This window comes from Bos mutus, chromosome 7, assembly GCF_027580195.1.
Source record: "Bos mutus isolate GX-2022 chromosome 7, NWIPB_WYAK_1.1, whole genome shotgun sequence".
NCBI lineage: Eukaryota > Metazoa > Chordata > Mammalia > Artiodactyla > Bovidae > Bos > Bos mutus.
This window is the reverse complement of record NC_091623.1, coordinates 77629567-77643496: the sequence shown is the minus strand read 5'-3', so window position 1 is coordinate 77643496 and position 13930 is coordinate 77629567. Positions and strand designations below refer to the sequence as shown.

Below are 13930 nucleotides of genomic sequence, written 5' to 3'. Positions count from 1 at the left end.
TGGAGGCACAGCTTGTCTGTTTGCCACTGCTTGGTGATGTTAATTTTGATCTCTTGGATTTAGATGTTTTGCTTTTTTTTCTACTGCATAATTATTTTTTTCTTTTGTACCTAAAAAGCAATTGTGGGCAAGAAGCTTTGTGACTATTCATTTCAAATCAGACCTTCTCCACTTAAATTTAGTATCCATTGATGATTTTTACTAGAATTAATTTTTGTAACTTTTGATTTTGATATAATTTCTGGCTTAGAGAAAAGTGGCAGTAGTAACAAGCATAAGGAGCCTCCATCTACTCTTCTCTTCCCCAGTTGTTTACTTTGACACATTTTATCTGTAAAATGGGGATAATAAGAGTAGTGCTGGTATTGTCTCCTAGTTTCACTGGAGAGATTTTGTTAGGTTTGTTTTTCTTATTGCTCTGTGTAACTGTAAAATATTAAAAAAAAAAATTGTAGTTCTCCTTTATTCCCTCTTCATTTGAGGTTTCTGGATACTGCTCTTTTTATATGAGATTTTATGTATGGGTGTGTGTATGTGCATATGTCTACATATGAGTGGCTTAGTGGCTGAACAACAACTACATATTTCTTTTTTTTAACTTTTTAAGTTACTGTTTCTTGTGGGCATGGGATGAATGCTTTTAAATCACAAAACAATAGAAAAGGCTCTAAAATTTAAGAAAGTCAGTCAACAATGTTTGTAGTTATGATGCTTTTATTTATTTATTTTTTTGGAAAAAATATAGCATTTAATGATCAACAGATACAAGACATGCACAGGAATAAATACAAGTAACAAAAAACCAAATGAATTTTTTTTAAAATTATTTTTTAAAATATAAATTTATTTATTTTAATTGGGGGCTAATTACTTTACAATATTGTATTGGTTTTGCCATACATCAACATGAATCCACCATGGGTGTACACGTGTTCCCCATCCTGAACCCCCCTCCCACCTCCCTCCCCGTACCATCCCTTTGGGTCATCCCAGAGCACCAGCCCTGAGCATCCTGTATCATGCATCAAACCTGGACTGGCTATTCGTTTCATATATGATATTATACATGTTTCAATGCCATTCTCCCAAATCATCCCACCTTCTCCCTCTCCCATGTTATGATGCTTTTAAAATTACCTTTGCTGGTATTTTTTATTTGCTTCAGTTCAATTCAACATATAGAGTGTCTACTCTATTTAAAAGATACTATTAAAAATACTATAGGAAAAATTAGGTAATCAAAATGCCTTATATTTATAATGCTTTGGAGTTTCCAAAACAGTTTGAATATGCATTTTCTTATTTAGTATTGCCAATAACTCAGGAAAAAAGCAGATAATTCAGATAGATTTATTTCCACTTCCTATGAGGAAACTGAGATCTTGAAAGATTGTGACTTAATTATTAGGGCCACCTAGGTAGTGAGTAGTGGCTTAAGTATGAACTAAAGCATAAGCTTTAAGTTCAGTGATCTTAATTGCCCCATCCCACCTCTATGCAGTGACTAAGTATACATTCATTTGTGCAAAGACCTGACCATAGTGGGACCATATTTTAATTTATTCACTTAATATTTATCTTTGTCGTTTATCTTAAGTGCTTAAAGGACAGGTATACGATTAGTTAAATGAGATCAAAACAGTGTCTTATAGGTTCATATGAATACCTACAGGATGTTTTTCAATTAAGACTGTGTATCAAAATGCTTGGATATATGAGAGTAGTTGTGTCGTGTTTTTTCCTGTTATGTTGGAGAATCTATTGCCTGTAGATTCTGTTGAAAATAATTGTTGTTCAGTCTGCTAGGTTGTATATGAGTCTGTGTTTACCCCGTGGACTGTTGAAAATAGTAGTGAGCTGGTGTTAGAGACTGTTTTACTATAGTTAGTATTAAAAATCAGTACATTACGGATCCTTGCTTCATGTGTACCATTAAATTGATTTTTTTACTTATGGTATTATGGATTATGTCTCTGCAGTATCTTTGCTCTTTTTACCCATAACCTCTTAAAGGTTCAGTGCCAGGAAGAACAGAACTGTATCTTTATTTTCTCATCACATCCTCTCTCGAATAGATAATACTTTCATTGCTCTCTTTCCAATTTGGCTTTGAGTCATTGCTGTGATTCTAGCTGTTGAACAGTCTTTCAAGTTAGCAATTAGTATTCCAGTTAAGTAAAAATTGTTTTGAGTCTGCCATTCTTACCAGTGTAGCTGAGGTAGTTTCAGTAAATCAATGACTAGAGTCGAGTTGTCAGAGGTATATGACAATTGCATGTCACAAAACTACCCTAAGTATTGATACTTTGGATTTGCTGGAAATAAGATTTAAAACTTTATACTTACAGTTTTGATGTTGGAAAAATCAGTAATATGTCATGTTCAATAAAGCTGCATTTATGTTGCTTAATATTTTGAAACTTAAACTGCTTTAGTCTCTTTGCTGTCTTTGCCTTCCTGATTAAATTTTGCTGTTGTGTTAATTAATAAATTCAAAGGAAGTATTCTAATTAGTTTCTGTCATAACTGGGAACCATAGTAGGTTAGAATACTTTGGAAAGCATGATAACACCTGCTCACTAGTAAGTAGATATCAATTCTTTTTCTGGCTCTCTTCCCGTCTCACTAACTGTGTCTAAATGTGTGAACCTCTTACCATCTGGGCACTTCAGTTTCCCACTAAATTAAAAAAAAAAAGTTTTACCTTGTTCTACTTATTGCAAAGAGTTTTGAAAGATAATGGGAGGTCATTTAGAGTAGTTATCACATATATATGCTATAACTATTTTTAAACACCATTGGCTTTAAAATACACTGTTTTAAAATAGTAATTTACTGTTTAAAAACCATTGACTCCTTTAGTGTATTTCATTGCCTAGTCTCAGAACTTTTATTTTTAGAACAGAATGTATTTAAAGACCAGTTTTCGGCTTGAATTTGACAGGCATGGCATGAGGCCAATCTAACGAGCCCAAAGGGAGAATGTGCAGAGCGTGCAGGTTGAAGGAGCCCAGGAACTGACTTTCCGCAAAGTCCAGGCTATCCATGTTCATTCCTGCTGACTGGAGATTTGCTTTAAGTTGAGTGTTTTCTTCCTTCTGTACCATCTGATTCCAATCTACACTTGTCTTTTGTAGCTCGAGACGGTTGGATGGCAGCTTAACCTTCAGATGGCTCACTCTGCTGAAGCAAAACTAAAATCTCCTCAAGCTGTGTTACAGCTCGGAGTGAGCAATGAAGATTCGAAGGTGAGAAAGAGTATCCCATTGAAATGATGTATTTTGTTTCCTACGTCTTGTACTTTATTGTTGGCAGGGTCTTTGCTCTCTGGATTGAAAATTAAAAAATAATTTAATTAAAAGTAGACAAGGATTAACAAAATGACAGATCTTTATTTGTGCAAGTTTTGATGTCAGATTTACACTTCACTTTTTTTATTTGAGAAACCAGATTCGCTTACAAGGTGGTGTTCTTGTAAGAACATGTTATAACATATTCTTTTGAATTCTGCAATGGGAAAAAATTGGTGGTAGTCATAATAAAATTACAACTTTAATGTTTTAGGTATTTGTGAATATTTCTGGTTTTGTGTTTTAACCTGCATACATATGGCAGAGGGAGTATTGTTGTCCAGCCAATGCCTGGAATATGAAGGTGACCTGAATTGTGTTTGTGTATGTATAGTATGTTTGTGGCTATGTTTAAATCTCAGCTCTTACAAAATAGAGTTTTGGATTAGTTTTATACTGCATGGTGATTTCTTCCTTAGTATTAATTTCAGAAAACTTCAACATGTTATCAGAGGTTAAAGAGTTGCTATGGAATAGTTTTTATTGTTATAGCATTTAAAGAAATGTATATTTCACATGTCAACCAGAGCTATTTTTACATACATATATTTTTTACTATAATTGAGTATCCTTAATAGCGAGAAGAGGGAGTGACCTTTTTTCCTCAAATAAATGAAAATGTTCATTTTAAGACAAGTGAAATAGAGGTGAGAATGAGTTAGGAAGATATGAAGAAGAGATTATTATGACTGTATGTGATCGGATAATAATGAAAGAAATATTATTTATTGAAATAATGGGCATTGAAGGGTGTGTATATTATTATTTATTTGTTAGCACTTTCACTGTTTATTGGGTTGCCCAGAAAGTTCGTTTGGATTTTCCCAGATGAACTTTTTGGCCAACCTACTATTATGGATTGTATGTTTCTGTCTTTCGTAAGAACTGGCATAAGTGCCTATCTCTAGTTACATGTCAACAGAATTTTGAGGCATTTGAGTTGGATCTTAAGACACACAAGCACATACATACATAAAATTTGTTAATTTATTACAATGTTTCCAAAGAGTCATTTCATTTCACACATTTTCACCAGAAAATAACATAAACGTAACAATTAAGTGTTGAATTGACTGGTATGTTAAATATGCTCTGCAATTTAGTAGCTGTCTAACCTTGGGCAAGTTACCTAATCCTTATGAATTTTAGTTTCTTCATCTGTAAAATAGGAATAGTATTTTCTGCCTCACAGAGCTCTAAGGAAGATCAAATACTCATTGTTTGTGAAGTAAGTACATTATGTTCTATAAATGCTGGCCGCTGCCATCTTCATCATCATCACCACTAAAAGTTTTTTTGGGCTAATGAATAAATAAATCTCTTTGTTTTAAACCAAAGCTGTTACCAATTTTATTTCTTAAGGAAATTAACCTTTCCTCTTTTCTTTCAATCTTTCTCCCTTTTATTTCTTGATCATGTTTTTCATATGTGTGCTTAGTGGGCACAGGGAGGTAAAGGATGGCCTGGGAAGTCCTTTATTTTTTTTTCCCCCTGTGAACTAAGGAAAACATTCCTTTAGGTTTAGGGTACTAATCTGGAGCTCACTGGTACGGACTGGGACTGCTCCATGAGGGAAAACACGCACCTATACATTCACACACACATGTATGTGTTCTCCAATGTACCTTCACTTTATTTCTCATGACTCTTGTATGTGAAATCTGAGTAGCTATGTGGAATTTATAGGTTGGAAGGGTACTGTCTTTGACCCTCTATTGGGTATCTTTTAAACATCATCACTTTGGCAGGGATGGACTTTGGGATGCTTGACTTTGGATTGCTTTAGTCCTCCCAGCTTCTTTATTATGTCTTCAAAATGTGTCTGTGTCAGTTACATTTTTAGGCAGTAGGCATGAACGAGTAATGCTTCAAGTAAGAGAGTCAAGTTTTTAATTCATATTATTCAGGAAATTTCTACATATGTGAGATCCAACTCATTTGAGACATAGGCTTGAGTACATTTGTATTTTTCTGTTTGTTGCTGTTTTAAAATTTTGAACAGACATTTGATTACCCATAGGCTAAGTTGTAGGGAGAAGGCAATGGCACCCCACTCCAGTACTGTTGCCCGGAAAATCCCATGGATGGAGGAGCGTGGTAGGCTGCAGTCCATGGGGTCCCTAAGAGTCGGACACGACTGAGCGACTTCACTTTCACTTTCCACTTACATGCATTGGAGAAGGAAATGGCAACCCACTCCAGTGTTCTTGCCTGGAGAATCCCATGGACAGAGAAGCCTGGTAGGCTGCAGTCCATGGGGTCGCACAGAGTCGGACACGACTGAAGTGACTTAGCAGCAGCAGGCTAAGTTGTAAAGAACCCTCCTGCCAGTGCAGGAGACCTAAGAGATGCTGGTTTGATCCCTGGGTCTGGAAGATCCCCTGGAGGAGGGCATGGCAACCCACTCCAGTATTCCTACCTGGAGAATCCCATGGAGCCTGGTGGGCTACAGTCCATAGGGTCACAAAGAGTCGAACACGACTGAAGCGACTTGGCACTCATACACATGCATGACTTGTACAGCTAGAGAACGATTTTCATTAACAGGCGCCTGGGAAGAGAGCTGCAGCACACAAATATACAAGTTATTTTCTTTTTGTATGCAGATTTAAGTGAACCTCTTTGTCTGTATTGCCTGTCTCTCCTGTGGCATTTTTATGGATTTGGCCCCTATTCCTTATACCTTGTAAACAGTAGACATGTAATGGAAGGTACGGTTATGATCAACCTAGATGGAAACATGCCCTCTCCACGTGATGTGTGCCCCATCTCTAAAGGGACAGTGAGCTACCACACCACTGTGCCCTCCATGAACTGATGCTGGGAGGCTTTGCTTTTTCTCCATGTTTTTATGATCTCTCATTCTGTTCTTTTTTCTCTTCTGAAATGAGAATTCGGAAATTCTAGACAGGTTAGAATATTAGGTTAAAGGAACTATGAGTATGGAATGTGTTTTAAATACCAGATTGGTTAAAGGAAGGGAGAACTTTTATTAAAAGGAATATTGAAAGTTATCATTGGTTAGTGTATGATGCAGAGTATCATGAAGAACAAAGTTGTCGTGCTTAAGAAATTGTCATTTTTTTTTTTTAAACAGGAAACAGGTAAAATTCTTTCATATGTATGCTTTATAGTGTAGTTATTTTGAAAGTACACATTATTAAAATAATTCTGAGAGGATTAGAATCAGTGCAAATTATAAGAGAATATTTTGGTAGTATTTACTTTTAATCTGCTAAACTGAAAACTTACTGTAATTCAGTGTAAAGTGTGGTTTCTAAGAATCTCTCTCTTCTTCCCTTCCAACATACACATGAAAAGGGTAGCCTGCAGTGAAGTTTTAATTGCTATCACTTTAGATAACATTGTTGTACTGACCTCCTTTCTCTTAGAACATTTCTGTCTCAAGGCTTTCCTGTTTTGCTACTAATTTTATCATGGAAACTGGATGATCCTAGCTTTTCTTATAGTATGTTGATAGATATTCTAGTCGTTTTCAGTTAATTTTCATAGTGTTTGTCTATTGCATTTAGCAAAGTAAGATTATTTTCCTGTTCCACACATAGCTCAAAACAAGTTTTCTGAGTTTTTTGGCTTTTTTTTTTGGTTTATTTCATTAGGGGGCAGTAGAGCTCTTTGCTTACCTAATCTCTGGCACTCAAAATGTTATTTGAAATAACATTCAAAGTAATTTGTGAAGTCAGTAGTTGTGGGAAATGCTAAGTGTTTACATTTCTAATCTGTATATAACAATAGAGTTCTCTTGTTTCCATCAACAAAATTAGTGCCTGTTAATCAGATATGTACAGAACAAATAAATGAAATCATTATGATTTCAATGTTTGCTAATTTATATGTGATCATTTCCCAAAATGAAATTTATTAAAAAGCCTTCCACACTGTTGATTTTTTGGTTACCTTCTGTCACTTGTATTAATTTCTTTATGAGAGAAGAGAATACAATATTCCCAAAGATAGTTGAATGACTGTATTAGAGTATAACTAATTCCAGACTAGTCATAGACAGTTGAAATTTCTTTGTTTATAGAGAATAGCAATTTATACGTAACAGATCTGGTAATTTTGAATGGCATCAGCACTTTAACTTTGAATATCCTAAAAACACTAAAATATTTGAATTTTATTGTTAATCTTTCATTTTCCTCAGTAAATTTGCTGTTGAGAACAATCATATTTTGTTAATACAGCAATTCTAAATTCTTTCTGTACATCTTTTAAGAAAGAATCCTTGTGTTTCATTCTTTTTTTCTTCTTTATTTTGAAACAGCTGAGATAAAATCATATTGACAAGAAAGCTTTCTAGACTTTTATCTAACTGTTCAGTTGGATTGTGCTCACATTGTAGAAGGTTAATTATGATCTCCAGTGAACTTAGGACTTTTAATACTAATTTTAAAAATTAGAGGTCTTCATTCTTATTTGCAAAATGTATGACAAATTCTATTTAGATTGAGAAAAGGGGGAAAAGCCTTTTTTTAGTGCTTACTCTATGTAGATGTGGGCTTGCCTCTTTTAATATTTAAAACATGTCTTCCACGAATAAATTCTTATTATTATCTGTATTTTATAGATAGATGGAGAAATGGAGACATGTATAATTAATTTATTTTCCTAGATTATTCCTAACTAATAAATAAGGCTTCCCTAGTAGCTCAGTCGGTAAAGTATACACCTACAATGCAGGAGACCTGGGTTAAATCCCTGGGTCAGGAAGATCCCCTGGAGAAGGAAATGGCAACTTACTTCAGTATCCTTGCTTGGGAAATGTCATGGACAGAGGAGCCTGGCAGGCTGTAGTCCACGGGATCACAAAGAGTGGGACATGACAGAGCGACTAACACACAATAAACAAAGTTGGGATTGGAAGCCAGGCAGTTTTATTTCTGAGTCTTATGCTATACTTATTGCTAGGATACTGTATCATTTTGCTTATTTAATAATTTAACACTTATCCTGTAATATGTATATATGTTTCAGGGTGTTGAGGGCTTTTCTAAAATGCAGTGATTGTTTTATTATTGTTGTTCTTCATGAAGCTATAGTTATGTGGATTCTAAATTTCCTTTGCATTTTCTTTTTATTTGATTAAGTTGAAACAATCTTACACTTAAGTCAATGAAAGACACTAATATATTCCTTTGTATAGTAAGTAAGGTTGTATGTTTTGATGTTATCCCAGTCAGTAGAGGCTGTAGGTATTGACAGACCTTACTGTAAGGGCTGTGTGACATCATTGATGTTGATGTGTTATGAGCAAAGAAATAGGGTATATCATTAAAAACACATCCTTAGCTGTGTATATATCAGGTTTTTCAGTAAGAGAAAAGCATATGTGGTTCAAATCATGAGCTCTTTGTATTAGAAGTTTATTTTGATTTCCTTAAGGACAGTGTTCATAGTGACTGATTTTGAAGGACCTTCAAATTTTTCTGAGCTGCTTTGATAAGCAGGTCTAAATTTTACAAATGCTGTATTTTTATTAATATATGTATAGTGAATATGTTTCAACATATTCTCTTGATAATTTAAGTTCATTTTTTCTCTGTTACAGTAGATGTACATATATTTATAACTGACATTTTGGAAAATATAGGGAAAAAGCCAGTTAAAATCATGTATAATTCTAGAACCCACTTCACTTTTCACCCATAGGCTTGTTATTTTTGCTGTATGACCTTCCAGTTGCTTTTTCTTATACCTTTGTTATGAGTGATTTTTAAAAAAAATAGTGATGCTTTCTTTTGGTTTGGGAAAAAGAATTGAAGTTTTGTTATTACTATTTAATACTAGATGTGGTATGAGAAGATAATCACTTTCATCAGTCAGAATTTTTTCCCTTTTTACACAGTATACTATCTTACGATCTGAAAAGTTACTCTGTAAAGTCTTGGGTATTTTACTCACTGATTTTGACCAGAAATTTATAAAATGAGCTTTGTCTAATGAGCAGGTTTGTATCAAGATACTAACTTTTATTTGTGTCATTTGGGATGGTTTTATTCAGGGTTCATAAAAATTTTGAGATCGGTCGGTGGTTTTACTTTTGACATGAAATGATTGATGAATATTGCTTATCTTTTTAAAAGATTTTTTGGGGTCTTTTTTAATTACCTAAGTTGTAATTGTTTATTGTGAAAATTTTAGAGATATAGAAAGAAAAACTCAGATTTACCACGACTATGCAGACGTCTTTTATTTCAGTTTTTGTTCAATAGATACTTTCTTTTGCAAGTCTTCTTTGATTTTCTATTCTGCTTTTTTCACTTAACTCTGTAACAGATCTTTTCCATATTCAAATGAATGAATGAATGAATGAATGAATGAATAAAGCATCTTTGGAATTTATGGTTATTCTTCAGAAGTATAATTGCTGGGTGAAGGGTCTAAATAAAAAAAAAAAGATCTGACTATAATTAGATAATAGGCTTTTCATAATCATTTTAGGAGCATTTTAGGTTGCCTTTGAGAGATTTAAAATTTTCTAGAGAAAGGTATAACATTACTATCTCAAAAAGAAGTTCTTTGATAACTAGTTAATTATTATACTTTGGATAATTTTAGGAGACCAGTGAAAGCCCAGGTATTTTTATAATATTATAGAGCCCTCTCATTTATAATTTCTTTATTCCAATAGTATACACATTAAACAAGCTTTTGTTATATGTGTTCTATATTATTAAATAACATGTGGAAGCAATCTTATGAAATATTCTAGCAGCTTAGAGAAAATAAAACAGCCCCTGTTTGGTAGACAATTGAACATGTACTTTGGAACAAAAAAAAAAGCTTGATTCTTTGAAATCATATTTACTTATTTAAATATTTCTAAGACTTTGTAGCTCTAGTTTTCTGATTCCTAATTTTGTTTTCTATCCTTTTTCATTGTGATGAATTTCTCAGTGATAGTATCCTTTAAGGTGTCATGTTTTCTAAATGAGAGCAATACAGAGATGTCTTTCCTCAATTTAGTGTTTTTTTTTTTTTTTGGCTTATTTTTAAGTTTCCTGATAATGTGACTTTCTAAAAGATCTTAAGTATTCAAGTATATTGAAGTATTCACATTATATGTGTACAACTCCTTGATATCACAAAATGAACCCCTTTGTATGTGTGTGAAGAGTGTGTATGTGTAACCCTTTATCTGTATTTTAGGCTGCCTCATGGAAAGTCCATATTTATCCATAATAAGACTTTCTAAGCTAGCAAAAATATTGTTTTAGACACTATATATCTTTGAGTGAAAACAAAGTATTAGTACAAAGAGTATGGTGATAGTTAGATAAAAATGTCTTGTAGGAGTAAATCCTTTTAAAAAAAGAATACCCCATTCATGCATTTCATAATTTTAAAAAAATCATCTTTTTACTGAAATTCTTTTCAAAAATTTTGTGAAATTCCAAAGTAGGGAAACAAATAGTATTACCCTCACTTGCCTTTCCTAGCTTCTGAACCTCTTTATTTTTTGAAATCCAGTGGCAATTGATAATTGTAGAATTCCTCAAATATAGTATGTTTGAGTACCTTTAAATTTTCTTTAAAATATTTTTATGGGTTAGAAATAATACTAATGTAAATGAGTGGCTTAAGTATTTTGAAATAAAAGTGTTAACAATGAATTAGACATCTAAACAAATAAAATGCTGGTAAGTTCAGTAAGTTAAATAAGCAAACTTCTAAAATATCTCAAATTCAATTCAAGAAACACTGTTAAACACATTTATTATTCATGGGATGGGCCTAGTGGTAAAGAATCTGCCTGCCAATACAGGAGAAAGCAGGAGACATGGGTTCGATTCCTGGGTTGGAAAGATCCCTGGAGGAGGAAATGGTAACCTGCTCCAGTATTCTTGCCTGGGAAATCCCATGGACAGAGGAGCCTGGTGTCCTGGAGCCCATAGTGTCGCAAAGAGCTGGACACGACTGAGCACCTGAACACGTACACACGCATGCATGGGATACTAGGCAAGGTATTTTTGATATAGACAGATTTTACTTTCCATCGTGGGGCTTACGGTCTAAAAGGGAGTGCATATTCTAAGCCTGTAAGTGTAAGTTTAGTGACTGTTACAAAGAGGAAATACTGAAACTGTGGAAACTGACAGCAAGGAGTTGGAGACTGCAACAGAAAGGGGAATTTGAGGTGGAGGAAGAACACATGAAAAAGGAGAGCCTTATCTTTTGGGCTTGTTGAGTATGAGATAGCTGAGAGATGCAGGTAGAGATTTTTGCATGGCAGTTGGTGAGGTAGGGGGCGGGTGATACATCAGAAATTGAACCTTGGAAATCATTGAGGTTTTGATTATAATTTCAGTTATGAGATGGAAGAGCTTAGTTGCTTAGGGAAGGAGTATAGAACCTTATGAATTCCCAAATTTAAAAGGCAAATAGAGCTGGAGGAGCTTTTCACAGTGATTGGGAAAGGAGCAGCCAGCAACTGAAGGGAGAGAGCAGTTCTTGGAGGGTGAATTACTTTACATGCTGTAATAGGTAAAAGAGAGAATGAAAGTTACTAATTTAACCCTCACAGCTGGGAATTAGGTACTAATATTTTTTCCTAGTTTGTAGATTGAGAACCTAGTCTCAGTGGTTAAATATCTTTCCCTAGATTGGAGACCCAGGTTCAGTCCCTGAGTTGGGAAGATCCCCTGGTGAAGGGAATGGCTACCCACTCCAATATCCTTCCCTGAAGAATTCCATGGACAGAGGAGCATGGCAGGCTACAGTCCATAGGGTCACAAAGAGTCGGACATGACTGAGCAACTGACTCTTTCACTTTCAGATTGGATTTTAAAAAGTGATGTAGGCAAGATTTGAACTTAGGTTCATCTGCCACAATAGCCTGAACTTACAGTCACTACATAGCAGTTAAAAAAAAAAATGAACTTAGCACCATAGGGGTCACTGGTGATCACCGTGTGGGGCAGGAGAAGGAGGTGTTTCAAGATGGAGGGCGATATTGAATACTATTCAGAGGTCAGAAAAGAAGAGCAGACATCTACATGACTGTTGGATTTGGTTAGATGGACTTCGCTGATAACCTTGACAATTGTAATCTCAGTAACAATTGAGAGGGAAAAGAATCCTGATTGGAATAAATTGAGGAAAGAAAATGAGGTAAGAAAGTGAAAGCAAAATAGAATAGTCAGTGTAGAGGAATGTGGATTCAGTGGCAGAAGATATTAGAGAAGGTTTGTATGCCAGTGCCACATCTATTGGGGGAAAAATTGATGCTCCTGGACAGAGAAGGGTATGAGTTCCTTAAGAAAGTGAGAAGAGAACCAGAGCACAAATGGAATGGTTGGACTGTGATGAGAGTAGGAACATACTATTTGTTGTAACAGAAAAAACAGAGAGAATGGACCAGGTAGGTCGTTTTGGTGGTAGGAGAGAAAGCTGTAACTGATTGCTTCTGTTTTCTGAATGTAGTTATTTGTTGGGGGAGTGGATAGGTCTTGGAGTTTTGAGAACAGAGGAAAAGGTATGAAGTAGTTATTTTGGATCTTGGGAAAATGAACAACCTAGTTATTTTAGACTATTTCACTGTTACCTACCAGTGCTCATTGCCCATTTGAGCTTGTGACCATGAATTTGAAATGAGAACTGTTGGAAGGGTATACACTTTCCTTCATCCATTTTTAGTTGCTCTAGTGCAGATGTGAAGTAGGTAGATACTTAGGTTTAATCAGGGTTTCATCTTTGCCAAGTATATCAGATGAAGAGAGAAAGGGACAAAGGACTGACTTTGCATACAAGGGAGTGATTTTGGTGATGGACCATAGATTCTAAATCGGGTCAGTTGGAAAGTGAGGATTTGGTGTATGTTGGGGGTGACATGATGGCGAGTGAGAAATTGCCTGATGATAGAACTGGAACCCTTGCCACACCCTCGTCAGAGTCATTTGGGGTACAGAGGACCCTCAGACGCCTTGGTTCCAGGATCACGCAGGAATTTTTTGTTTGAATCTTTAGACCTCTGAATAGTATTCAACACCGCCCTCCATCTTGAAACACCTCCTTCTCCTGCCCCACACGGTGATCACCAGTGACCCCCATTATGCTAAATTCATTAACATTAACTCAGCATCATCAGTTCTATGTTTTAATTCTAGAGCTGAATGGTGTTTTTGAGGATCTGAAGATAGTTGTTCAGTTAGTGCACAGAAAATAGCCAATTTCAGTCACCATATCATTTAATGGAGAATGGTATCCATAGGCAGTGGGAACATAACTAGGGCCATAGATGGAATAGGGTTGGTAGAGCAATTATTGTGTCACTTATCTCACCTCCTGCTACTAGCAAATACAGAGAGAATTAATATAATCTAATTTTTTACAAACCTTGATAATCTGCTTGTTTCAGGAAGGTTTGATCCCCATGTCTAATTAATGAGGTAACATATCATACACAGTTTTTAAAACATCATATTAAGCTTTTAAAAATTCTTTTGTTGGTGTTCTCTGGAGTTTACGTAAACTTTACGTATATTCTGTAACTGTGCTGTTAAAACTTCGGTGAAACTCTGTACGTTTGTTGTTGTTATTGTTGTGATTAGTTAACC

The 13930-nt window shown here is 34.9% G+C and overlaps 1 protein-coding gene across 2 annotated transcripts in view; it reads left to right on the top strand.

Annotated features, from left to right (window-relative positions):
* COMMD10 (COMM domain containing 10) overlaps positions 1 to 13930 on the top strand; it is a 188698-nt gene that overhangs the window by 26257 nt on the left and 148511 nt on the right. For both annotated transcript variants that reach the window (XM_005892578.2, XM_070374112.1), the window contains exon 5: positions 3138 to 3248. In XM_005892578.2, the coding sequence (XP_005892640.1) occupies positions 3138 to 3248 (111 nt within the window). The remainder of the gene's footprint in view (positions 1 to 3137; positions 3249 to 13930) is intronic.